The 26,434-nt window shown below is 39.5% G+C and overlaps 3 protein-coding genes across 4 annotated transcripts in view; 1 reads left to right on the top strand and 2 right to left on the bottom strand.

Annotated features, from left to right (window-relative positions):
* LOC117944573 (nuclear factor 7, brain-like) overlaps window positions 1-18,477 on the bottom strand; it is a 40,121-nt gene extending 21,644 nt beyond the window's left edge. For both annotated transcript variants that reach the window (XM_034871523.1, XM_034871524.1), the window contains exons 1-3: window positions 18,466-18,477; window positions 7,987-7,993; window positions 796-799 (exon numbers count right to left, since the gene is read on the bottom strand). In XM_034871523.1, coding sequence (XP_034727414.1) covers window positions 796-799; window positions 7,987-7,991 — 9 coding nt within the window. In that variant the 5' untranslated portion in view covers window positions 7,992-7,993; window positions 18,466-18,477. The remainder of the gene's footprint in view (window positions 1-795; window positions 800-7,986; window positions 7,994-18,465) is intronic.
* Window positions 3,855-6,676, bottom strand: si:dkey-174n20.1 (uncharacterized protein LOC796174 homolog). The gene is made up of 4 exons (XM_034871535.1): window positions 6,266-6,676; window positions 5,663-5,905; window positions 4,533-4,835; window positions 3,855-4,283 (listed from the first exon to the last, which is right to left on the bottom strand). Exons 1-4 carry the CDS (start codon window positions 6,384-6,386, stop codon window positions 4,024-4,026), a joined length of 927 nt encoding a protein of 308 aa, XP_034727426.1. The 5' UTR covers window positions 6,387-6,676; the 3' UTR covers window positions 3,855-4,023.
* On the top strand, window positions 6,878-26,434 carry susd2 (sushi domain containing 2). Its single transcript, XM_034871454.1, has 14 exons — window positions 6,878-7,148; window positions 7,335-7,533; window positions 7,932-8,080; window positions 8,541-8,898; window positions 9,504-9,705; window positions 10,249-10,334; window positions 10,435-10,703; window positions 11,415-11,558; window positions 12,214-12,366; window positions 13,512-13,763; window positions 14,753-15,031; window positions 15,344-15,520; window positions 21,404-21,500; window positions 25,528-26,434. The coding sequence occupies exons 1-14, from the start codon at window positions 7,079-7,081 to the stop codon at window positions 25,559-25,561; spliced, it is 2,469 nt and encodes an 822-aa protein (XP_034727345.1). The 5' UTR covers window positions 6,878-7,078; the 3' UTR covers window positions 25,562-26,434.

Genomic DNA, 26,434 nt, shown 5'->3' with positions numbered 1-26,434 from the left:
TGCCCCCTTTTTAGACTGCTTCAAATGCTCAAAAAAGTGTTTTCTCGCATAAAAATCTCACAGCTGTGATGACGTCTCAGCTCCGTTCAGCGAAGTGGAAATTAACTTTAAGTTTCACTTTCCTAACCTGACGCGCCAGACGACTGATCTCGTGAAATGCGATCCTGCGATTCTCGCGTGATATCGCGAGATGTCAGATACCGTCCAAGGTAAATCACTCTTCATGCTTTTAACGATGACTTTTAAGTAAATAACTGACAGCTGACATTTACTTTTCTCAACATCAGATTATCGGATTTTACTGTAAATGTAAACGTGGGATGCCTTAGAATTGTTATTTGTAAAACATAACTGATTGTGTAAGTAATAAACCCAAAACATAGGCTACATAATAAAATGCATTGATATTGCAAACATATGTTTGACTACAGAAAAGATTAGCTTACAGAGATCACATGCTATTTTATCTTTAACCTGGATATCTTCATTTCAATCTTTTACTTTAAAATAAAAGAACAGACTAGCATTGTCTGTAAGTAAAAATCAACCACCATTACAGAAATCTAATACAGCACTGAGACCTCAGCACCCTCCCTGAACACCACAGAGAAATCTTAGTCCAACAGATTTTGATGTCAGCAGTTTTAGCATCACCAGCCTTTCCAATACGGAACCATGGGAAGAGTTTCTCAGTGAAAGTGTCTCTATGAGTATGGATAAGAGTCTTGTCTTCAGGGTTGTAGAAGGACACCTCCCCCCTGTCATAGTCCAGCTGGACTCTGATCCTCTGGATACTCTTCTTCACTCTGATGGGCTTGCCATCTCCATTCCAAACTTTTCCTTCAACATGCAATAAACACCAGATGCCATATTTTGGTGAAGCATTTGCCTTTCCCTAAGGATGGTCTCCCACCTCCACCTCCCAGCTGTGTTTCCCTGAGCCCTCAAAGCTCAGAACAGTGTCAAGGTAAGTGTGTCTCTCTGGATTGTCAGGAAGCTGAAGTGGACCTTGTCCCTCATCTTCTCCCAGACTCTGAACGACAGGTTGCCCACATGTTTGGCCACATCTGTCAGCACTCCTGAGACCACCTGTGGATCTGACAGTGAGCACTGGACTCTGGCTCTGGTCTGAGTGGCTTTATAACTGCTGAGGAAGGGCACGCTGTGTTTCTGCAGCTCTTCTTCAACAGCAGAGATACTGTCTGACAGAGAGGTTGAATTACTTCTTTGTATGTATTCTCCACTTCTTCATATTTGTCCCTCTTGTCCTTTAGAGACTTTAAGTCAGATTTCATCTGCTCCTTCAGGTCACTGACTGCTTTTTCTATAGGAACCACCTCGTGACCCTGGTGGAGAGAAAACTCACAGACAGGACACACAGCTCTCTGCTCTTCCTTGCAGAATAATTTAGTCTCTTCTGGATGTTTACAAGACACCACCTCCACCTTTGCTCCTTCTGCTGTTTCAGACGACCCAGCTTTCTGCCTCTCAGCAAAGGAGTCAGCCAGTTCAGTCAGTTCAGTTCAGTCCTTCAGTGCAAAGTTTACAATCACTTGACCCTTTGAGCATTTTGTTTTATAAATGGGACATTTTTTGCTTTTAGTTTGTTTCCAAAACTGTTTCAGTCATATTGAAAAATAGCTGTGGCTGCAGCTCAGAGACAGAGTCCCTGAAAGTCTCTGAACACACATGGCAGGTCAAGAAACCTTCGAAACCAGCAGCTTTCTCAGCCATTTGACTCACCAAGATCCTGTATCTTCCCTTGATTGCTTCTATTACTCCAAACGTGTGTTTTCCAGCAGAGATCTCACACTCTGTAAGGGCGTCTCAGCTGTCTTCAACAATGTCAAAACCTTTCACTCGCTGTGAGGAATGAACATTTCAACAGGCTCACTGATACTAAACCAACTCAACAACATTTTATTTTTCAGTCAACTGGAACATGTAGGAGGAAACATGTTCCGCTAACATGTCACTAGGACTTTGTGTATTTCAACCAGTTTGATAAAAACCCTTTGGTTGTCCTCCTTCGGTTTTGGCTGTAAAGTGTCTTCTTAGCCAACTTCATTCCAACCCATTACCACTGGTGTTACACCTATTTCTGGAATTCATGGTCAATAACCCTCATTAAAATTAACTCATACCTTGTTTCTGAGTTTAAAAAAAATGCAGAAATGATGAATTATTTTGACTAACAATTAAAATCAGAGGATGTGGAGTGCATCACAGACTGATATACATCAACGTTTAGTCAGGAAACTGTCTTGAAACTATTTCAATTTCTTTTTCAAATGCTATAAAGTTGAATAAAACCCACACAATGAGAGTAATGATCCAATCCTCCTTGCAAAAACACATGTTATTGTTGAAGCAATTTGGTTTTAAGTAACCTCTATTTCTGATACAGAAACTTTGAACAGGTCAAATTTGTAGAGATGTTCTGATACCGATACCGATCCTCCGATGCTGCGTAAAACGGTGGTATCGGGAAATACTGGAGTTTATGCACTGAGCCGATACCACGTAATGAAGCCCTAAAGAAAATAACTAACCATAAAGTAGTTTATTTATGTTCTTTTCCCGTTATAACTGACTGTCAAACTGCATAAAAAAGAAAGTTCTGTGGCGTTTGAGAGTTGAGTCCTGAGCCAGACCGACAACAAAGATAGAAATCATATCACAGTCATACAGGAAAAGTAGTATACAGTTGTTAATAAAATATATGACACACTGGTATCAGATCAGTACTCAGTATCAGCTGATACGCAGGTGCAGGTATCAGAATTGGTATCGGGAAGTAAAAAATGGTATTGGACCATCTCTACAAATTTGACCCGAGGACAACAGAACGGTTAAATGTTTGGCATTTAATTGAAATTCAGGTACAAGGTTAGTTTTTAATACAAACATATCATTGTTGTGGTTAAATTGCTGTATGGATAAGTCCCAAACATTGCAGTTATTGCTAATTAAAGTTAATCCAGCTAACAGTTAGCAATATTTTAAGATAGCACTGGAGACCTCAAGGCAGCCCAAGGCCTGTGTGCTTGTGTTACTTTTCTACTGTGTTGTAAATATTCAATACTTGTTTTTCAGATCAAGGTTATTTGTTCATGGTTGCCTTTTGCCTCAGATTGTGATTGCTGCATCGGTGTTTGACCATTTTCCAAATGTGTCCTGTACAATGTTTGGCCACTGGAGGACAGCATTAGCCAGCTAATGGTACATTCATTCACCAATCTACCCATTCTACAGGATGTAAACGCCCAGACATCCCCACAGAACCAATGAGGGACTTCTGGATATTTATCACACACAACTTCCTCTCTGAACACACATGGCAGGTCAGGAAACTTCCAAGAGGAATATTTATCTTCGCCATTTGCTTTAAGTGATTCATCCTTAACAATACTCACTGAATCTGTGCCCTTTGAGTTACAGGTTACAACCCAACTGATGTGTGTTTGTAGTAGAGATCCTTCGGCCTGTAATGATGTCTCAGCTCCGTTAGTGGATGGACAACTGATGTGAGCGGGCTCCCAGTCATTCCTATGAAAGTTGCTAGGATGTTCTATCTGCAGTGCCATATAGCCTACTATGCACACGACACACCCACCCTGACGTGACTTTCTGGATTAATGTAGGCTAGTTATTTTAACCCAGACCATATTTTTTTTTTTACTGGTTAGTGCCTAGAAAACACAATTAGCGTTGTTGCGTAAAGTTTACTATGACCTTTTCGAGGGAGGAATCACGTGGCATCAGCGTGTCCTTTAGGTTTGACTTTCCATACTTTTTGTTCTTAAAATATGTCTTTATTAGTTTTTTTTATTTCACATAAAAAAGTTATGCAGTAAAGCTTTAAGGGGTTTATTTGTGCAAAACATTTCCTCTTTCAATACGGAGTAGTACATAAGAGAAATCTTTACAACTGCATTGTACACAACAAAAGTGTTAATGATAAACATAAATAAATTACTTGAACATGAAAAACTCTTAAAATCAGTTTTTAAGCCTCCACCATCAGGCCAGTTTGACCAGTCTCTCACTGGCCTCCCACAATTTTTTTGCCACACCTGCGTCTCTTGCGAAAGGACGCAGAGTAGCTGGACGGCAGTCGACAAAGTAACCCCCGCTGTGTTTGGCAGCTTCATCTGACACTGCACAGTAGATGACAGTCTGAGCTCCGATCTCACACGGCACAAAAAACATCCACATGATCACCTGCATCAGCATCCGGAACAGGATGGAGTAGTGGCACGTCCAACCACTTTGGACAAAACCTTGAACACACAAGGAAGCAGAGATATTAGGAGACAATACATATTTCTTATTGAGTACTATCTCTATTTTTTGTTCTAGAAAATGTAAGGAAATAAAAAAAATATCTGTGAATTTAGCATTACATTTTCTTACATTAAATGCCTTTTACAGTAACCTGTACTTTTTTGTAAGCTTTTTAAGCAAAGAGGGTGGATAAGGTGCCCTAGACATACAACCCAGCTGAGGAGCTGCAAAGCAACACTTCTTACCAGGGTGCACAGCATAGGAGGTCACTCCTTTCTCTTCGGTGATTCGGCCCACTTCCTGACTGAAGTAGATGTTGGCCAGCTTGCTGCGGCAGTAGGTGAAGAAGGGCAGCAGGTTGTAGTTGAGGTCCTGGAAGTCCAGTTTCTGGTATTTGTAGCTAGAACATGTGAGGGTAATAACCCGGCTAGGGGCACATTCCTTCAGGCGAGGCAGAAGCAGATTGGTTAGGAGGAAGTGACCCAAGTGGTTGACGCCAAAACACATGCTGAAGCCGTCGTCCGTCCAGTCAAGGACACTGGGCATGCCTGAGGAGGGTCAAAACAACGAGGTGGAGAAAGCAGAAACATGGCTTTTATTAGGACTGTTGCGACTATTTTTAAAAAGTTTTTTTTTTTTTCTAGACTCAAATTTTTTCTACATCACATCCTTTTCAAGCAAAACATGTTATGTACTTCTTTACAAATGAAATAAATGTCGGACTGACTGACATGTGATTTGCATTCTTCTTAGAAAACAATACATTTTTAGAAATGTGTCTATATTGTCTCTAGAAGTGTATAATTCAACTTTTGTTTTTGTTAAAGAAGGGAAACAAGGGCGCCAGGGTAGCTCATCCTGGTAGAGCCCATAAAGAGAGGTTTACTCCATGAGGTCGGTTCGACACCGCCCTGCGGCCCTTTGCTGTATGTCATTCCCCCCTCTCTCCCCTTTCATGTCTTCAGCTGTCCTATATAAATAAAAAAGTCTAAAATTCCTAAAAAATCATCTTTAAAAAAAGAAGGAAAACATAATCGCAACACTCAATACAAATTGCACTACTTCTAGAATCGCAATAAATGAAAATCGGAATACAAATAAAATAGGCACCCACGTATCATGTGGGAATCAAATCTGGACAAAGGCATATAGTCCCAGCCCTAACTTTTAGCTGATGTTGCTGCACAATGTGTAAAGTATACACAACTCTTAGTACCTTGCTAACAAAAAATCAACACATCTTTAATGCAATGTTAGCTCAATCAACTGTAACTGCTGGCCAATCTAAACGTCTAACACACCTTTTATCTCCTTTTTTTTCTTTGGTGATATTGTTTCATGTATCAAGAATCTTCCATGTGGTTGACACCCTCACCTGCATTATTAACCAGGATGTCAAGCCTCTTCTCTCTCTGGAGAAAGCTCTTACAGAATTCCCTCACAGAGTGCAGGTTGGCCAAATCCAGCTCCATGTAAAGGACGTTAAGACTGTGACTCTTAAACTTGATCTCCCTCACAGCCTTCTCAGCCTTGTCCAGGTCTCTGCAAGCGATGACGACACGGGCGCCTCTCGTTGCTAGGGCAACAGCTGTCTCTTTGCCAATGCCAGAATTCCCACCTGCAAAAAAATTAAGTAATATGAACACATGAATATAGTAAATTCATGTGTTGGTGCTTTACCCAACAACAAAATAACTATACACTGACATGTCAAAGCAGGACTACATTATCCCAGAGAGGGGGAAGTTTCTTAAAAACAACCTTTACGATTTGTGAAAGCTTTATTTCCATTTATTTGTGAAAAATGCATTTGACTGATTTTGTTTTTACATGCAGACCACATACTTTACCTAGACTTGTCAAATCAGGACTAACGTTACATATTTACCCCAGAAAAACAAAGTATTCTTTAAAACAGTTTCGGATTTCTGAAAGCTATATTTCTTATTTTTATTTGTAAAACTAGACGTTTATTTACCTGTAATAAGAACTGTTTTGCCATCAAGTCTTTTCGTGTCGGTGCAATACCTCCTCTTTTTCATCCATTTCAAAATTAAAAAAGAAACTAGAGACGCAATAATTGTGTAGAGAACGTACATTATCCTATATTGTATAATGAGCAGCTACAGTAACGGTACTGATGCTGCTGGCTATGTGAGCCTGGAGCTAGCTAGCTAACGTCGGTTAGCGTTAGCTTGTTAACGATGGTCGACTAAGAAAAACGTCATTATTTCTCCCCCTACTGTTCCTCCCTTCGGGTTCTTGTCCCAGTAAACGTGGTGGCGATGATCCAGAACAAATTAAAGAAAAAAGAAGTCAATTTTTTCATTCAATTTGACAACCCCCCTTCCTTCTGAGTCCCACAGGGAACCATCGTCCGTGGGATACGAGTAAGTGACGTGTGTGCGCTGCGCATGCGCCAACTTGTCAAACACTGCAATGTCTCGCGAGAGTATATCATTCTATTACTGCAAAGTGAATAAAAAAAACAGTTGTTAACGTTTATAAGTTGTTAAAATTTACCGATTTAAATATGAAAACAAATGAATTGAAGCATGACAGTGTGCGTATTGTGAAGCATGTATATAGCGTTTTGGTACGCCGGAGGACAAACTACTCACCTACGTTATTAATAAATAACTTTAGACCTGCCTTCGTAAACTCGTGTAGTTAAGTTTGTTTGTTATCTGAATGACCTTTGATACACTACACAACTCTGGTTTTCAACCAAGCATGGTGTAGGACAGAAAGGTCTGTGTGTTGTTCACGCAGTGTTATTTTGTCTTTAATCATGAGAGAACACTTAAGAGAGACAATTTTTCTTTGTGGCTTTATTCTGATTTTTTCATCTAAAACAGCTGGTAAGTCACTTTCAAAGGTATTTTTGTGACTAAAGATTCATATGACCTGCTATTTGGCCAGAGGAAACAATTGCATTTATTTGAACTTTTTTGCATCATTATAACTGCAACTAACCAAATAATGCAATATGCAGGTGTATTTTAAAATTAGGCTTCCTTTGTGTAACATGATTGTTGTATTTTTAGGTCAAACATGTCGTGGAAAGTGCGGAGATGTATTGGAGGAATGCTCCTGCCATGCAACGTGTGTGTCTTTGCAGAACTGCTGTGCAGACTACAACCAGTTCTGTTTCCAGGTGACGCCTCACTCCAGCTCCATGCTTGGTGGAAGAGCTCTCAGGATCCTCACTTTGGTCCTTCATCCTGGTGGGCGCCTTTTCTGCAGGTTTGTGTCTGTGTTGTACAAGTGACCTTGACACACATCATGATCTAAATTTAACATACACCCATCATGAGATTATTTCCATTACAGGTCCACAATGTGGAAAATACTGCAGTTCACATGTTGTGTTTGTCTGCATATGTTTTGCAGTAGATCTTGTTTTGTAATAGCAAACTTGTTCTATTAAATAAAGTATTGGTAAGTGATATGTGTGTCCAAGTTATATTTCTTTTAACGTTTAGTTCTTAATAGTTATGCTGTGTGAAACTTCTTTAAAAACTTATTCTACTGACCATACAATGTCAGAGTGTTTGCAGAAGAGTAATGGTATCAACAACAAATTAGTAGTGTTGTGTAGCCCAAAAACAAAACAAAATCAAGTGTATCTGTTTCTGTTGCAGGTTTAAAGGTGAAATTGAACGAGAAGGTTTTATTGATGCTGAAGGCCACGGCTACTGCATCTCTCCTTTATTGTACGAGACAGGTTGGATACCATTTACCGTCTCAACAGACGGAATACATTTTGACAGATCTGGAGAATACTTGTCAGGTATGTTGCTAATGTATATAAAATAAGATTTTCCACCTCTAAATTGAACAAACACCTGAACCTTTCATTTTATTTGTTTGATTTTTAATTCTATAATACACTGTAATGATTGAGTATCAGTGATTATAAAAATATGTAAAATGCTATTTAAAATATACCTCTTGTAACTTCAGTAATTGAGTTACAGCTCTTAAGATGTCATTTTTTAACAAGATATTTTTTACCGTTCAGAAAATATCAAATGGTGCTACAGTGAAAAGATTAAATGAAATTTTGCAGGAATGATTAGAATTATTGAGCAGTAAATAACTATTTGTGCAACTGTTTAATGAAGAGTTTTCAAGTGAGCTTTTTATTGCCCCTTCTTATGGTTGCACAACCTCACATGTTTTTACTTTGGATCAGCAAAGCTCTGCTTACCTGTGTGTCACCTTAGTGTTTTCTCTTTTTCCTGTGTTAGTCCACCCTAGTAAAGCAGACCCTGCCTTTGAAGTCACCCTAGTGAATGCAACACAGTGGCTGAACTACGGCACGCCAAACATGGAAGGGCGACTTACGATGACATGGAACAGCTCTTTGATTGGAGCAGAGAAGGTCAACATAGAGCTGTGGGGTTACAGAGAGTTCAACGGGAGCACAGAGGCCAGGGCGAATGGATCATCCTCCCTGCAGGCCGAGTTCAGCTATCTATACTCTCTGGGCAGGAATCTGTCCAACACTGGTGCCTTCGGCTTTATCCCAGAACCCTCAAAGGACTTCTCTGACTGGGAGTTAGGGAATATCCGCATCACTGCTAGTTCTAAGTCAGATGGAACAAGGTATCCATTATACATGTGAAGCACTGTAGAAATAACCCACATGTAAAGGTGCCTTCTGCCCTTATATAGATGATACTGGAAAAAGATTCAGAGTAATTGTAATGCTGCTAATTTTAAACTCAAAAATACATAAAACATGACAGAGAGTTGATCTGGATTTCTCACCAGATCCTCACATGCACCTGGGTGTAAAATCCAACATGCCTTACTCTGACTCATGGAGTGGATCACCAACATAGTAATAGTTTAATGAGCACGGGCTGAGTTCAGTATTGGTGAGATTGCAGGCAGCTACAATTACTCATAAACGATTACAGTAGATGATTGATGAAAAATTATTTAAAACGTTTTATGTTATTCAAAGAATTGCAAGAAAGATGTCGATCAATGAAACTTTTCAAATGTGAGGATTTGGTGCTGCTACATTTATGCATATAGAATATGTTTGCCTTTTTCTAATGTTTGGAAAAAACAAGCCATATGTCATCTGGGTCTCCGGGAAGTGTTTGGATTTGAATTCACATAAGTAATTTCCTTCCTAGCTTTAACTTTGACTTTAAGTTTAGTATTCATCAACTTTGAATGGGGATTGTTTTTATATGCAGGGATGTACAAGGGCTCTGGAGTGGAGGTCATGTCTTAGCCTGGCACCTGGAGCAGGCTTTCAGAGATGACTCTGCAGCCTGGGCCAGAAACAAGTGTCTGCAGTGGGACGTCCTGGAGAAGACACTGCCCAACTTCCTGGATGAGCTCATTGACTGTCCTTGCACTCTGGCACAGGCCCGAGCAGACACAGGCAGGTTTCATGTGAGTGCACCATGATGACTCTGTTATTATTATATTATTTTATTATTATAAATTATAAATTATTTTTCAGTTAAAGAAGTAGGCTTGGTAGTATCTATAGTAACTACAATAATAATAATTAATTTAGTTCTAATAATTAGTGTATAAAATCACAGAAACAGTTGCTTTCTTTTGAGGAACACCTCACACACAAAAAGGCCATTTGTGTATCATTTACTCTCTGAGTCTTACATTACATTCTTGAAAATCCCATTATGATCATTATGATTAGAGTTTTAGGAAGTAACCATAAGCATTGCTTTGATACAATTGCATTGGGTCACGATGATGATAAAGAAACAAGGACTGTAAGGATTAATTTAGGGAATGTGCTTTTTGTTAAACCATAACATGTGATCAGCGTCAAGGGCACTTACTTTATCAGAGTTGTGTTAAAGTCAACAGGATTGACAGCGATCAATGAGTATTCATTCTTGCATAATCATATGAAATCATATTTATTATGTTATTGAGACAGATTTTTACTCACTGTTGTTATTTCAGACTGACTATAGTTGTGACATTGAGAGGGGCAGTGTGTGCACTTATCATCCAGGTAGTGTCCACTGCGTCAGAACAATTCAAGCCAGGTAGGAGGGACAAGAGGACAGATTAAGTTTGACCTTTTTAACAAGTGTGAATAGAGACATATGTTCAGTTTTTGACGTGGTTTTCTTTATACATTTCCAGTCCTATGCACGGATCGGGGCAGCAGTGCTGCTATGACCGCACAGGCGCTCTGGTGCTGACGGGAGACTCCCCCGGTGGCAGCACCCCAGACAGGGCTCACGACTGGGGCTCACCTCCATACAGGGAGCCACCACGGGTGCCGGGTTACTCCCACTGGCTTTACGATGTCATGAGTTTCTACTACTGCTGCCTGTGGTCTGACCACTGCAATATCTACTTCAACCTTCGACCTTCTAGCGGGTGCCGCAACTACCAGCCCCCAAGACCTGGTGAGACCATTCACAAAGACTGCTTTCAACAAAATAAGACACAACATGTCACAACATGCTAACACAGAATAGATGAAAACTAATAATCAATGTACCACAGCACATTACCACAGCACGTTAAGACCTAAATAACCAGTTGATTTGTATCTGATCTCCAATTTCTGGTCTACCATAATCAGTTTGTACTAATTTAGTCCTCAAAAACATCTGAAAATGAAAACAAAAGGACAGTATTTTTCCAGTGTGGAAGATGTTTTGTTTTTACTTATGTCTAAGTCACATCGATTTTCTCAGAATAATTTTGGACAAAATATGGTATTATGAGTTTCTACATCAAACCTAGTGAATGAAGTAATTGATTTTGGTGGCTGAACTTGGGGTACAACTGAGACAGCAAAATGTACATAAAAAATGCCAAGAAATTGTTCATCTGTGTTTAATTGCCTGTGCGCTACTACATACAAATACTCTACTCTGCAAATGGACATTAGAGTACCAGGTAATACTAGATCAGTTTGCAGGACAGGTAAATGAATTACAGAACGCGGCTGAGAGTAAAGATGTGGATATATATTAGATCATACAGTCGTCTACCTTCTCTCCAGAGTCTACAACAATAAGCTGCATACTGAGAGGAGAATGAGAGATCAGCATTTTACTGTTCGAAATAAACCAGAGAGCTTTATTGATTTGTTTCTCAACGCCTCACAGGTGTTGTCCTCGGGGATCCACATTTCATGACGTTCGACGGCCTCAGCTTTACTTTCAATGGCAAAGGAGAGTTCTACCTTGTGTATTCGCCAGACAGAGAGCTGAGTGTTCAGGCCAGGACAGAACAGGTGAAACTTAAGAACGGTGAGTCCACATTTGATGTGAAAGCCCTGTCTGTTTCCCCTCTTTCATCTCCAAGCTGCTACTATAGCAGCTTTGTTTGGATGAAACTTAGGACTAGGACTTCTTCAGAGAGACCTATTTTATGGTTCGATTTATCTTTTTTTCCCCTATAAGCCACAAGATTGATTGCCTGCCTCTAGAGTTTGCTCAGAAATATTGACCATGGTATTTCTTTTGTCTTCATCTGCTTGCGTTATTCTCTTTGTACCGTTTTCCTAAGACGCATATAAGGCTCCCTCTCTTCGTTTACACAGTTCTGAGAGCAAGTGATGTCAGGTCCTTGTGTGAGTGAAACATGTTGGTGCTGTAAGATAAAAGTTAGTTTCCTCTTGCTTTTGCTCAGTATCTCTTGGAGTCAGATGTGGTGAAAAAGAACAGATGTTTGCTTTATTGTTAAGGATTTCCTCCAAGCCATTACCCAACAGTTATGGGCCAAGTGACTGTAGGTGGTTAGATGTGATTAATATTCTTCTTAGATCAGTAAAATCAAACATCTGGATTATTTGATACTGCAGAGACTTGAGCAGCGATAAAACCATTCTTAACATCAGAATACGTATAAATTGTAACTTAACTACATTTCTGTAACAATGTGATGTTTATATTGACCACCCAGGTACCATGGCCAAAGCCACATGGCTTTCATCCGTGGCAATGAAGGAGAAAGCCTCGGATTTAATTGAGGTACGTCTAGCAGAGGGCCACCTTCAGGTGCTAAGGAACCAAAAGGTCCTACCTTTCACCGAGCAAAGATGGATGGACCTACACGGTGAGACGATCAACACCAGTGTTACTCATTGCGCGGCTCACGAACCTCTTGTGGCTCGCCAAGCTTTAATTTGTTGCTCGCATGGCAGTAAATAATACGGTAATATGATCATGCAGTCAATACAGATATTTCATGATATTTCAAACAAGCAGGGCTATCACATAACCCTAAGTCTGCTTTTTTACAAATCATTTATATTTAAAAAATACCCAAAACAATGGCATTACAAGATGCTAGATTGAAAAAGATAGTTAACTTGCTCTGCCTTTCCGCCCATACCACTGACTCACAGCAAAGGTGCCAGTTTGGGCGGTCTTTCCTCTTAATGTCGAATGTGCTCTTGGATGGTTAGATACATGATAGATACATTAAAAATAGACATATTGTATAGGGTTGCATGATTCAATTCATTCATGATTCAATATTGATTTTTAGGCTCAGGATTCTATTCAAAATCAATTTTTGATTCCAAACGATTCTCAATTTTAAAAAGAATTGTCACAGCATGCAAACGTAGTTAATTTTCCCATGTGATAGTATACACGCCATTGCAAAACGAAAAATAAAATTAAAAACATAAATTAATTCATTTTTGGAATTCTATGAATGGATTTTGAATCTGTAGAGCTGGAATTGCCATACAAATGTGAATCAACTTTTTTCAAATGTTCTATGTTTAGGGATGACATATTGATAGGCAGACATGCTCTTTATGACTGGATGTAACTTTTGATACTTTGCGGTAAAAGTGTCTCACCTATTGACTTTGTCCTATCAGTGTGACTCTTGTGAAAAAATGGTAATCACCACTGACTTAGACACTCTTGACCAGCTGCACAAAACATCATTAACTCTGAATAGCTGTTTACATTTTTTAATATAAAGAACTTCATACCATGAAATACTTTGATCTGACATCATTAACACCTGGAAACTCTCCTCTAAATGTATTGTTCTATAATGTCTGGTCAACTTTAATCAACTTTATAATACTCTCAAGTTCATCAAAATCATAATTTTTGTCTTATACCATTGTGTACTGTGAAAGTTGTTCCCAGATTATTTGTTATTGGTTAATACATTATACATGTTTTTTCACCATATTGCGTTTGTATTAAAATACAAATGCAATATCTCTTTTCTAGGAGTATTTGTGTTCGCCCCCAGTCTCCAGAATGTGACAGTAATCTTCCTCTCTGGAGTTGCCATGGAGGTTCGTGTGCATGAAGGAGCCATGGTAGTGACCGTCCTGCTTCCAACGGAGTTTACCAACCACACGCAGGGTCTCCTCGGTCGGATGAACTCTGATCCATCAGATGACCTGTTCACCCAACTAGGAGAGATCATCTCCCCGGTCGACGCAATGCCGGAAGATATCTTCACTTTTGGAGCTGGCTGTGAGTGTGAAAGACTTGAACTTGTGTGTGAAACAGCAAACATCCATTATATTGATCAATGCTATAATAATCAATTTTCATTTAAAACAGCATTAGTATCAAACTTTACTTATTTTGCAATGTTGAATGTTTAGAAGGGATCTTATGATTTGCTAATAATTACCCATCACTATGTCTATAAATGAAAACCATACTTGAGCCACGTTTGGCTAAAACGTTGACACATGTTTTAGCAGTGCACAGGAAGAAAACAAGGCACGTGTTTTGAGTTAGTGCAGCTTTATTAGATTACAGAGAGATATGAGGCGCTGTGGCCATACAGTGCAAGTGAAACCACATCTCTGGAGCACAGTTCGGGCCAAACCGCATGCATACACGATAATAATAATAATAATGTCTCTGCTTTAATTACAGTACAAAATGGGTAAGTAGCTGACTTTTAATGAGCTTGACCTTTTGAATGAAGTAATTTGCTTTATTGTAAGTGCAGCAAACACCTAGCCTAATCTTGTGGTAACCAATTTATTCATTGTTTCTGGTAATTTTGTATGCATCAAAGTCATCAATGTCAAAAGAAAAAAAATACGACAGCATAATGTGTGTGTCCTGCAATGATCCCTTAGACTTCCGATCTTATCTCAAGATTATAACTTGGCTCATATGCTTATGGTTTCAATTTTACGTTTTAGAATAGTTTGAGCCAAGCGGACTGATTGGTCAAACATTTGCTGCTGTGGCAGTAATTCCCATACATGTAGTTGGCCGCGTCTGATGAGTAGCTATGAAAACCCAATCATTTTGTTATCACTCAGTGTCTTGGTTTTCCTGTGTTTCAAGTGCTTTGTGTAAAAGCTGTAATGCAATTAAGGAGGTTTGATGTGTGATTATGGAAACTTCTGACATCCAACTACCTACTACTGACATTCATTTCCGTTGGTTTAGAATCAGTCTGAAACTTATGGTTGCATGTCTTAACTGGTGTTTTACAGGGAACATTTCAAAGAAGTCTTCCCTTTTCACATATGACTCAAAGTACCTTTTGGATACCTACTATTTCCCACCAAGCCACGATCCTACTTTTGTTCCGGCCTTTTCTCAACCTGAGAGACCAGATGACCCTCTGGTGGCAGACATGTTGACAATATGCGTTGGAGAAGGAGTTGAGTTCTGTAAATATGATACCCTGACCACTCGGAGCCTCACAATGGGAAACGCCACACTCAGGTCCTACCAAAAACATCTGGCCCGAATAAAAGCTCTGGAGCCAGGTACAGTGACATGTGAAACAGTATTATATATGAACATACATGTTTGTTGTTGCTTGTTTTATATTTAAAAAAAGATAATGGAAATGCCTGAAAAATGTGACATACAGAGTCATAAGAGCTTGTGTGTGTCTTGTTAGGAATTCAGCCATACTCAACAGAAATATCATGCCATAAAAAAGGTTAATTAAAAGAAGAAGGCATTAGTTTTGAAATGTTGTTCATATATCTGCATATCTATCAAAACAATTGTTATTAGTTAAGACATCAAAACAAGTTAATATTGATTTTTTGAAAGTGTTATTATTCTTTTAGTGGTGTCTTGTGGCTGGCTTCTCCCACCCAGGAATGGGATGAAGAATGGAACACATTACTTAGAGGGGAACACTCTGAGCTTCACCTGCAATAAAGGCTTCATACTGCACGGTTCAACTGAGCGCACTTGTCTGGTTGATGGGACCTGGACAGGAGAGCAGCCCTACTGTATAAGAGGTCAGTTCTTACATGAAACAGAACAAAAACAGCTGGTTGTGTTGAGTTCAAGAACCGCTACTGCAATATAACCCTAACTCATGTCTTAAAAAAAGTCTACTATAAATATTAGGTGGTATGTTAACTAATAATTTGACAATTGTTTTCTTTAGAGTCAGCTGCAGGATACTTGCATTGCATTCATGTGCTATGTTTTTGGAAAAAAAAACATAAGACAACTACTCATTTAGCACACATGGATGTTATGAAACACTTGATCTGAATTAGATTTTTTTTGTACTAACATAGCACTGCATTTACATAAACATAAAAAACAGGGAGAGACTATAAAACAGTCCCTTCTGGCAATGATATTACCACAGAATAACATAGTTACAAATCATTATTTATCTCAGGCATGCTAACTCTCTGTAAGTTGAGTTTTATTCTAACTGTACCTCACAGAGGGTAGGAGTCTTAAGTATCACATAGTTCCATTACAAGTTTAATATAACTTAAATCTGGTTAAAATGTGCAAAACCTTTAGTTTTTCACTGGCTGTTCGTTTTCGTCGTTCTCATTCTAACCAGTGTGTGAAGTACGTTATTCTTTATATTTTATTCACTTCTGAAACACTTTCCCATGACTGCTCTAGAAAGGCACTACATAAACAAAGTTACCTACCTACTGATTACTGACTAACTCCTCACATGTTTTATATTCAGTCTGACTGGCAGCATCCTCTAATGAAAACTGAAAGGGACTTTGGGGATCCTTTTCTTCTCATCTCTTTGAAAGCAAAGATTCAATTGTGTCGGCCCTTGTTTACTCATGCAGACCATTAGCTACAAAGCTGTAAACTTCTGAACCTGCATTCGATTGGTTTGGCTTTCAGTTTGTAAATTGGAAGCACCTGTGTTCCTCTAATGGTTTCAGTCATCAAGCCAACCAAGGCGTCTCAGAGAGTGTTGTTGTAGCCGTTGGCTGTCGCCATCAGGTGGCAGTATTCCGCACTATATTTGTATATTCGAGCAGATTAATACCTCTTTTTGTGCTCTTGTGTGGACTGAAGGCTGGTTTTAGAAAACCTTGAAAAATAAGAACAGCACGATTGGACGAAATTTGATATTGAATCACTTAGTTGGGGAAGAATAAAAAATAAATAAACTCAGGTTTCATGAATTTCAAGGGATTTGGCTTCATCGACCTGTTGGCTAAGTGAAATGAGAGAAAACAGAGAAACAAAGCCATTTGAATTGTGATCCACCTTTACTTGCATCCCTGCATGGCTTCACCCCAGTCCTCCATCCTCTCCTGGTTAAAGCTGCAAACAGAGACTTCCTCTTGATCATAATCGGGATGAATAGGCAGCTTTTGAGGCTTGTGTAACAACCGACTGGGTCACAACTGGACACAATTGATCATGACTCCTTTATTAGGCATATTAGCTTCATAACTTGGTTATCCAGTGGATAGCTGTTTCGTATTAAGCAAGGGGATTCTTGGCGTGGCCTCTAGCTCACCCTGTAAGAATGTTTTCCCCGTGTTGGCTGAGTCCTGCAGCGGCCCGGGTTCAAATCCAACTTGTGGCCTTTTGCTGCATGTCATCCCCCATCTCTCTCCTTCTTTCTTGTCTATCCACCACTATAAATGAAAAAAAAAAACGAAAAAAAAAATCTTTAAGAAAAAAGGGGATTCTTTTTGTTTTGTTTTTCTTTCATTTTACTTACCGCTTACATTCTGACTCTGTGGATCTCATTTCTTTGTCCTTATTGCAGCACCTGATTAGAGAGAAAGTGTAAAAAGTGCCTTGTGAGTGTGGGAGATAAATATAGTCTCATTTGACACACACATTTACCTACAGATAAACGCAATCCTACTGTGTGAGGGGGAGCTTCAGCCTAAAAAGCTTGGCCTTTTTGGGCCAAACGTTTTGACAAAGATTTCATTTGCTACAACACTCTTTACATAAATCCAGGCTAACACCTGTCAACATGACCTAAGGGGCTCAATGACAGGTGTTGCATGAACTGTTACCTCCACCATTCAAATGGGACCTATGGCCATGTAAACAACACTAAAAACAGACCGAGCAGGAGACGCCCTGACGGATCTCTCCTCCGCACCTTACATGAATCACTGTAGCATGATGTGTAGGCTGAACGACCAGAGAATTGGAGTCATAGTCAAGATGAAAGCGGTGTGTCGCGCAACAACAAACGTCGCTGCATCCAGTTTGACTTCTTCGCTGAGTCACTTTAATGAGCCGATGTTGAAATGGCGCCTGTCAGCTGAGGTGACACTAAGTCCCTTCTATTAGAAGTAAATCTCTGTATGAATATCACTAAAAGCCCCACCTTTTCGAGATGGATTATAACCTGCTGTTGTGCTTATCAATTTGCTTTTTTAACCGGTTTAGATTTTGACAGAGGTGTGGTGTATTGTAATGATCAATGCTAATATCTTTGGGGGTGGGGTTTGGGTAGAAAGTCCTTGGAGTGTTATTGTTTCAAGCACAAACAGGGCCATGGGAGACTTAAGAAGTATAAAGTTATACAGTTTACTAGCTTGACTGCACCTTGTCACAGTCTTCTTAAAAACAATAGCCCTGGTAGAGTAGCAGATGCATTACAATGAGAGGATCAGCACACCTTGATGGCATCATGCTATTAATTGAGTTCACTGCACAGAGGAGAAGAAAGTGATTAAAGAAAAGCTGACAGCTGTCAGAGAGCGATGGAGCGATTTTCACAGGAAAACGTGACGTGGCTTGCAAGACAAGGCCTAATTCAGTTTTCTGCCTGTGGTTCTTTTCTCACATTCCCCAGAGATGGAGCAGTCAAGAGACATCGAAATGCAGCTCATCTAGAAGACGGCGTTGTTAAATGGTCAACCAAGCACATTTTGCAACTGGAAAACCAGTCACGTTGCTTACATTTCACTGTCTTCATGTGGCCAATTCTGACAAATGTCTCTGACTGTGAAGGTCCACTAAACTGTCTTTCTTACCTCTCTGTCGTGCCCTAATTCGCTGTTCTATTTTTCATTACAAGTTGCCTATCAGTCTGATGAGGTGGATGTGCAAGCTTGCTTCATGTATAGCCGGTGGTGCTGTTTGATTGTTGTCTTTAAATAGGACAGAAAATTGTGAAAACAAAGACAAGTGTATTTAAAACCTAAAAACTATGTCTAACCCCTTTAACGATCTAAAAGCGTGGAAGGATTGTAAGTGCTGTTGAAGGATTGTAAGTGCTGAAATTATAAGGCACATGATTGGAAATCTTTTGTTAAATTTTTTTACGAAAACATACACACATTAATATTCAGACACACACATACACACACACACACGGATGGAGCCATCAAGCAGGTTTACAGACAAAGAATGTTTTAGTTGGCTACTACTTGGCTTTTTGTTTCTGGGGTGTGTCTATACAACTGGGTGCTTGTTAAGTTCGTACATGGAACATTTGATGTCTGAAGTTTGCCGTCTGACACATGGTTTAAATACCAAGAATACTTCCACCTATCAAATCAAATGTCAGCCAAGGTGAGATATATATCAGATGACAACAGTAGCTTGATACAAAGACACCCATGTTACCATAGAGAAAAAAATGACACAGAATTATTATAAGATGATATCAGCTCTGTTGAAAGAACTTATCTCTAAATGCTTTTTGAGATCAGAATGGAACTTCAGGGTCTATGGCCGTGCTAGGGTTCTGAAAACAGTCTTGGATTTCTGATTAATATCATCTGTTTGGAATTTCTTTGGAAGATACAACAATGGAAAGGGGATTGAATGACTTCAGAATTGTACATTGCTAAGTTTGAATTTGTAGCAAATTGTAGGAATTCCAATATAAAAACAACAACTGAAAGGACACTTAGAGAGCACACCAAAGGAAGAGCACACCAGTATAGTAGGCCTTAGCTTACAATGTTAATGCAGTGTGAATTTTCCTAGGCGGGAACTAAGTAAATACAATCACTTTTATTAATAGGAGTCCAAGTAAAGATGATAGAGATAAATAATACATACTGCAATTATTTACTGTTTCTTGTTCAGTACAACCCCACAATGTCTGCAATGTGTTAATCCCCTCACACTGTAAGTGTAATGGCCCAAACCGAGGGCTATTGCTCCCTGGAGCTTTACTATTTGATCAAAGGGGGGGTGTAATTATGAGATAGTTTTAGGGTTTGCCAGCAGAAAAAAGTGAATGTTAACACTGATTGACTGCCAGTCCTCCACATGCTCCCGGTACAATTATACTCTGTGCCGCTTGTCCCACTGATGCCAAAGGCGTCAGCGTCCAGCAGTTTGATGCCAGTGCTGCTGCATATAAGACCTGGCCATGTGTAGCAAAACTGATTGGTTTAGAAACTTCAGGGAATATTTGTACATGTGGGTGTTTATTTCACTGTGCCTGTGCATCCATTTGTGTTTGATGTTTTAAGGATGATGACATTTTTAAGGACCAGCACCTGCAGTGCCTACCTGACAAACATCTACACCACTTGGCATATGCCCGTGCATTCATGCGTTAGAGGATGAAGGTACTTTGATAATTGTTTTCCTCAGAACGTCTGAATACTTGCCTGCCTTAAAAAATAACTCCTGGCTCACTGTATGAATAGTCAAATAGATTGGAAAGCGGCTCACTGAACTTGCCAAGACCCCAAGGAAAGTTTCTGATGTTCAAATTTGATCACAGTATTACCCAAGCAAGTGCAAACAATGTTAGGGCAACTGCTGGGAAAATCCAGCACATGGAGGCTGTATCCTCCAGCATTGTGCTCCTTATGTGTTTAAAGCCAATGTTTCATTTTGGTTTTGTTTGATCCCCTTTGCAATTAAAACCTTTTTTGTATGCATGTAAATGTGAAATAGGCTCACAGGCCAATCAAAGTTACACTGCTCATTTTTATAATTATTGAATTTAGAAGTGTGGGACGTGGGTAATATACACTGTCACAGTACATTGAATTTTATATTGCGATATTGATTTACATCATGCTAAAGCAAATTCTCTGGAAAATCATCAATGCAAAACTCTGTCATAAAGCAGTCTTGCTCAATAATTTGTAACATGTCCCCAAAGGGACTAATGCTGCCAAAAAGTCTCATTGATGACTGTTTGGCCAGTTGGAGAAACAGTCAACCAATCAGTTTACTTCGGGCTTGAAAAAAGAAACTGACTGTCTTGCCCCTTGAATGATAATTTAGCTTTTAGATTCAGCTCAATTGAAAAGATATCAATACTTTTTGCCAGCTAACCAACACAAAGGCTAACTTAGACAATTGACACTTACTTATAATTAAATGTATCCTGTGCCAAAATATACAATGTTAATTAGATATGTTTACAATGCAAAAGTAATGGTTAGTTTACCATAGACCAAAAGTGAAGCTGGTATTATTTAACAATCCAATTTGACCAATATTTACACATTTACTTTAATCACAACTATTCTTTCAATTAACAGTCTTACATGACACTAAAGCCACCATGTTCACAGAAAACCCTTAATTGGTCTAGCAAGTTTTTGTTCTCCTTAATCCCCAATGTACCTAAATGAAACCGACTGAAAGAATGCATGGTACATTTTAGCCACACCTAGCTACATGCCTAAACTGTAACACCCATCCTTACCTGGGAGCTTCAACCAGTCTGTGTACTGTTGGCAAATGAGATCCACCAAATACCTTGCACAAAGGAACCATGACTGTTGATTGAGATCGCCTCATGGTCTTACTTCTAACATCAATGCTTTCCTGGTTGTCCTTTTTACTTGATATTGATCCATATATTAAAAGCTGTGAAGGATGGATAGATTGTCTAGATGGATGGATGGGGGATAGCAGTGACTAATTCTGTGCTGGTATGATATTCACAGATGATGTGGTGGGGCTTGCCCTTGGGGCTGTTGGCTCCGTCTCCGCACTGGTCACGATGGGAGTAATGATCCACCTGCACAACAAGAAAAAGGACAGGTTGGTTCACTTATGAATCACTTGACAGAAAAATCCATTCCTCTATTTTACTGTTACTACAAAATCTAATACAGGAAATAAGAAATATAAAAGAAGCAAATATGAAATCAGTGTTAGGACTTATAACGTCCTCTATAGCAGTTCTCTTTTGAACTTTATTACGGCTAAAGATAAATTCTTTCCCTTGATTTTAAAGATAAGGCTGCATTCATAGGTATTTATATCACTCTGCCAACTCTGTAAATATTGTTATACAACCTGCGATACCAATATTGTTTTACATCCTCTATTGGCTTCTTCTAGGCTATTGAATTCATTTCCAAGTTCCTGGTAAGCTAAGACGTTTGATGTAGATGTCCAACAACCCAAAAATGTTACCCAACAGATTGGGATGCTCTCCTTGAGCAACTTCTTGGTCAGAAATACAACAGAGAAGGAAGTGGTGTATCTGTTGACAGTGCAGCCGTTGTTTTCATAAAGAAGACAGTAGTAGTACTACACACAACAGCAAGACACAGTAAGAAAAGGTGGTTACCCTGCTGAGAAGCTGGAGGTGTGCAGCTTGCCGTCTGCAGCTCCTCCGCTACCAACTCGTTGTGGCTGGTCCTACTTTCTGAAAATTACAGTTGTTTTCTAAATGCAGTTTTGCGTCACAAACATTGGATTCCTGTAACTGCTTTACGATTAAAGCCAACCTGTGTTTCGCAAATGCTTTTAACGTAAAGCAGTAGGAAATGTATGCATTAGAATTGTAGTACAATAAGCAGTGAGGCTAATATCAATGAGATTCAAATTAGAAACAATAACATTGGATGCAGTTATGCATGTTTCTTTTGTGTGTGTGTGTGTGTGTGTGTGTGTGTGTGTGTGTGTGTGTGTGTGTGTGTGTGTGTGTGTGTGTGTGTGTGTGTGTGTGTGTGTGTGTGTGTGTGTGTGTGTGTGTAATGCTGTACACTGTAAATTCAGCATGGAAATGGCAGTCTCTGCCACTAACGAAGCAAGTTTAGAACTGAGACTAAAACCAATTTATAGAATCAAACTAAAAGCCTCTGGCTACCTGCCTCTCTTGTGTCCTCTTTCAGTACAAACCACCGATGGAAAGGTCTCCACTGGTCAGACAAATACTAAATTATGACACAAATAATGTCTTCTTTTTGTCCGGTAGGCCTCCAGTCATCTTCCATTCTGTCTTTTGAAAAAAGATATTATATGTTGGAAATAGGAGGCACTTGCTATCTTGTGAAAACCGATACACAGCTAGAGGTCTTCTTTCCCTCCCATTTCCTCCCTGCAGTCAAAACCCTTTGCAGCACTAACAAAGACACGAACACAAAAGCAATGAATCCCACCTGCACGTTTGATATCCAACTTTTCCCAGTGTCTGTTCCTCATAAATTTTCTTTCTGATCAGATCAAACCAAATAAACCCATATACCCTGTGGGATCATACTTATGACTGCAGTCCAGAGAAACTGGAGGCTTACAGTACTCCTGGGCATATGCAAGCAAATTAAAGGCCTGTTTTATGGGCTCATAGACTTCATTTGGGCTTTCCCCCACCATAACTTCAGCAGGGGAAGGAAAAAGATGGTTGTCTGGAGTCAAGAGCCACCTCCAGCCCCCAGCAGCACTTGGGGCAGGCGGGTGATGAAACTGCTGTGTTTTTGAGTTGGGAGTTCAAGTAGCAAGCACACCTGCCCTCTCTTTAAGCCTTGATCATGAGAGGCCAGGTGTAAAAAGAGAGCAAGAGTGTCAAGAGGTCCGCAGATGTGTAGGAGGTGATAACACACACACACAGAACACACACAAACACACACACACACACACACACACACAGACACACACACACAAACACAGACACACACACACACACACACACACACACACACACCCACACTCCATGCTGGTACACATGCTAGTGTAGAAGACACAGGACACACACAGCCAGGAAACATACTGTGCACACAGTAGCCTAAATGCGTAAAGAGAAATCTTATACATTCCTTGAGTGTGAGTATCTGGTCACACTGACATGCATGAACACACACACAAACACATACCAACAAGTGCAGACACAGTTGATTCCTCCCAACATCAGAAGCATAGCAGGATGGAAATAGTTGGGGTCTTACTGTATTTCACACCATGTCTGGGTTGCGTGTCTGGAGGAATAAAGCACTGATACTACACAACTCTCTGTGTGCATGTGTACAGTATGTGTGCGACAGGTAGATAGTGAAGGCCTCCTGTGCCTCAGTAACCTGTGTGTCAGACTCAGACTTGCAGGGGTACTTTCCACATCTAGGGTTACTCCGCAGGTTTCAACAGGTCTTCTACAGGAGTCAGAAAGTCATTACACCATAAGATGTAAGTGTGTGTGTGTGTGTGTGTGTGTATTAAAGCATTAAAGCATTAAAGCTCTGTGCTTTAGCTGTCCACGAGGGCTGTACCTAATTTACACATAAAACTCCTATTGAAGTTTTCTAATGAAGCTTTGAATGTCTGTCTTTTATGAAGAAAGCACAGAGACAAAATACAAGTCAATATAACTAACTAACTAACTAGTCTTTCCACTGTTTCAACAATCACCAACTCTCGTTTGGTTGAAATAACACAGAGTGAGATGTGAAAACACTGCGTGCAGGCTTTACACGCTGGTTCCCCCACAGTCTCTCTCTGCTGATGCTGGACATTTTCAGTACAGCCCCAGTGTTCACTTCAAAAGTGAATTATAATAATCAAAAGCCACATTTGGAAAGGAAATGCTGTTTTTCCCGTTGGTTTCAGCTACTTTCTGGGATGCTGCTGGCAAACCATGTGACCTTCATCAGTGGCATGCTTGGTATTGTTTTTAATATTAGAAACAGAAATAGTTTCTGCTGGCTGTAATCAGTCTTGCTGTTTGTAATGGCTGTTTCCTTCCTAATGTGCCACCAAGCAAAGAGATTGAGGGCAAAGTCAGTCATGACTTGTTTCATGAAAAATAAGTGCTAAAGTTCAGCTGAAGCTAATATAAGTCCTCAGCAGCCTGAAAATCAATCAGTTACCTTCTAAAGTTAGTATTTTTGGTAAGAAATTCCTCCTTTGTGTTTCCCCTGACAGTTGTTTCCTGCTTAGCTGCGCAGGAGGGATGTTATACTATAAAGCCTGTAACCTGGGAAGATAATCACTTGATTTTACTTGATAACTGAGACCGCTGAAGCCCCAACTGAACTTCAGTGTGCGATTTTTGCAGAGCGACAGTACTGTGGGTTTTGTTCCCTATCTCTTCCATTAAAATGCATTGTAAAGGGATTTTTTCATGGTCATTTTAGAGAGGAGGAACAATACGGTGAGCGAGAATTGTTTAAAGGGCCGACTTGAAAAACAAATTTGAATATTTCTTTTAAGGTACAGTACATGCACAATATCAGTGGTGTATGTTTTATTAAAACCGCCATTGAGCAAATGCTTATAGCAACACGTGTCTCCTCATGATCGCTGCTTGATCAAGTTCAAAGGATGATCCTCCTGAGCTTGTAATTCTTCCCTGTAAAGTCCTGGATATGACGTCAAAAACCAACTGTGTTACTAACTCAAATACGATGGGAGGGCTCAGTACACTTGCCCTTGAACATTTATGCCGGTTTTGCAAGTGTTCCTAATGAAAAACCAAGTCTAAATGCACTGTTAATAAAACACCATTAATAAGGGCAATAAAGGTTTGTTATTAAGAACCAAGTTGAATATTATGCCTGCTGTGATACAAGGTCACCAGACAAGTTTCCTGCGGTCAGTTTTGATTAAATAAGTGTTCCCCATTGCGTCACTTATTCAATTCTGGAGCAGCAGGCCATGCAGTCTGGATGGCTATTTCCCCTAAAATAACTTTAGAAAGGTGAGGATAATGAGCTTTGAAATAAAGACATACCTAAATAAATGTGATGTTGTGAAAGAAATGTGCTTCTTACTATTAGTTTTTCTTTTTCATTTTAATTCTTAAACGTTAAAGTTGTTTCAGTGAGTCTTGTTTCATTTGTGTTTTCAGAGAGAAAAAAGAGGACCAGATGGTGACTCAATAACACATTTGCAAAACCATTATGGACCATACCACTCCACATTGAAACCTTCAACTGTGTGGCCTATGGCAACGAATGTGTTTCGAGCTGAGTATTTGGAAATCATGTACAGTTGTGTTGTTCTTAAAGACAGTGGTCTTCTCTTGGCCTATTGACCTTATCAGGAAAAAAAACCATAGGCTCTAATTAGCTTGTTGTGGCGTCATGGTTTCCCTTTTGTTTAACTTGGAAAACCTCCATATCCTGGTAAATGGCACATGGGGTGAGGACTGAGGGTATTGAGGTAAAGGAAAAAATGCTGATGATTGTTTTTATATTCCTGTTTGTGCATGACTGAATGTCCGATTTTCGCTAGAGAGAGAACTGTATAAATACTACACAGAGATATCATCATTACAATCAACACTCCCTTCTCCAGAGCAGTTTAAAATAGGTCCAGATGTGTTTATGTTCATGTCAAATGTGAAGCGAACCTGATCATTTCTTGGTTGAAAGACTTTGAACTCATATGCAGCCTTTGTGTGGGCTCATGGCCTTCAGTCAAAGGAAGAGTTGCTAGGGCTGTCCTGAATATCGGTGTTTGGGCTTCGAAGCTTCAGTGGGAAGTATTGGAATACATTTTAAAGTTCAACATCCAAAAAAGTTAGGCACATAAAAAATATAAACATATAATTTAAAAGGCCTGGCAGTGCTATACCATGATATATCAAGGTTAGACTGTTACTTATCAATTTCAGGTAAATTGCCAAAGTTGTAGATTTGTAATATGTCAGTTTTCTTTAGTATATTTAGTAATTAACATTATGGTTGTCATCTTTGTAAATGTTTTAATTAATCCAGACGCTTGGCCTCTGATAGTTACAGCTGAGTCAACAC

Source organism: Etheostoma cragini, chromosome 5 (genome assembly GCF_013103735.1).
Source record: "Etheostoma cragini isolate CJK2018 chromosome 5, CSU_Ecrag_1.0, whole genome shotgun sequence".
NCBI lineage: Eukaryota > Metazoa > Chordata > Actinopteri > Perciformes > Percidae > Etheostoma > Etheostoma cragini.
Note: the sequence above shows the minus strand (reverse complement) of the source record. Positions and strands in the feature narration are given on the sequence as shown.

Excerpts from the sequence above, each read along its gene's own strand:
- si:dkey-174n20.1 (XM_034871535.1), bottom strand. The coding sequence starts at position 6,386 with ATGTACGTTCTCTACACAATTATTGCGTCTCTAGTTTCTTTTTTAATT. Across the intron at positions 4,836-5,662 it reads CATCCTGGTTAATAATGCAG|GCATGCCCAGTGTCCTTGAC; the intron begins GTGAGGGTGTCA and ends GACCCTCCTCAG. Across the intron at positions 4,284-4,532 it reads CTCCTATGCTGTGCACCCTG|GTTTTGTCCAAAGTGGTTGG; the intron begins GTAAGAAGTGTT and ends TGTGTGTTCAAG.
- susd2 (XM_034871454.1), top strand. The coding sequence starts at position 7,079 with ATGAGAGAACACTTAAGAGAGACAATTTTTCTTTGTGGCTTTATTCTG. Across the intron at positions 9,706-10,248 it reads CAGACACAGGCAGGTTTCAT|ACTGACTATAGTTGTGACAT; the intron begins GTGAGTGCACCA and ends TTGTTATTTCAG. Across the intron at positions 10,335-10,434 it reads GTCAGAACAATTCAAGCCAG|TCCTATGCACGGATCGGGGC; the intron begins GTAGGAGGGACA and ends ATACATTTCCAG.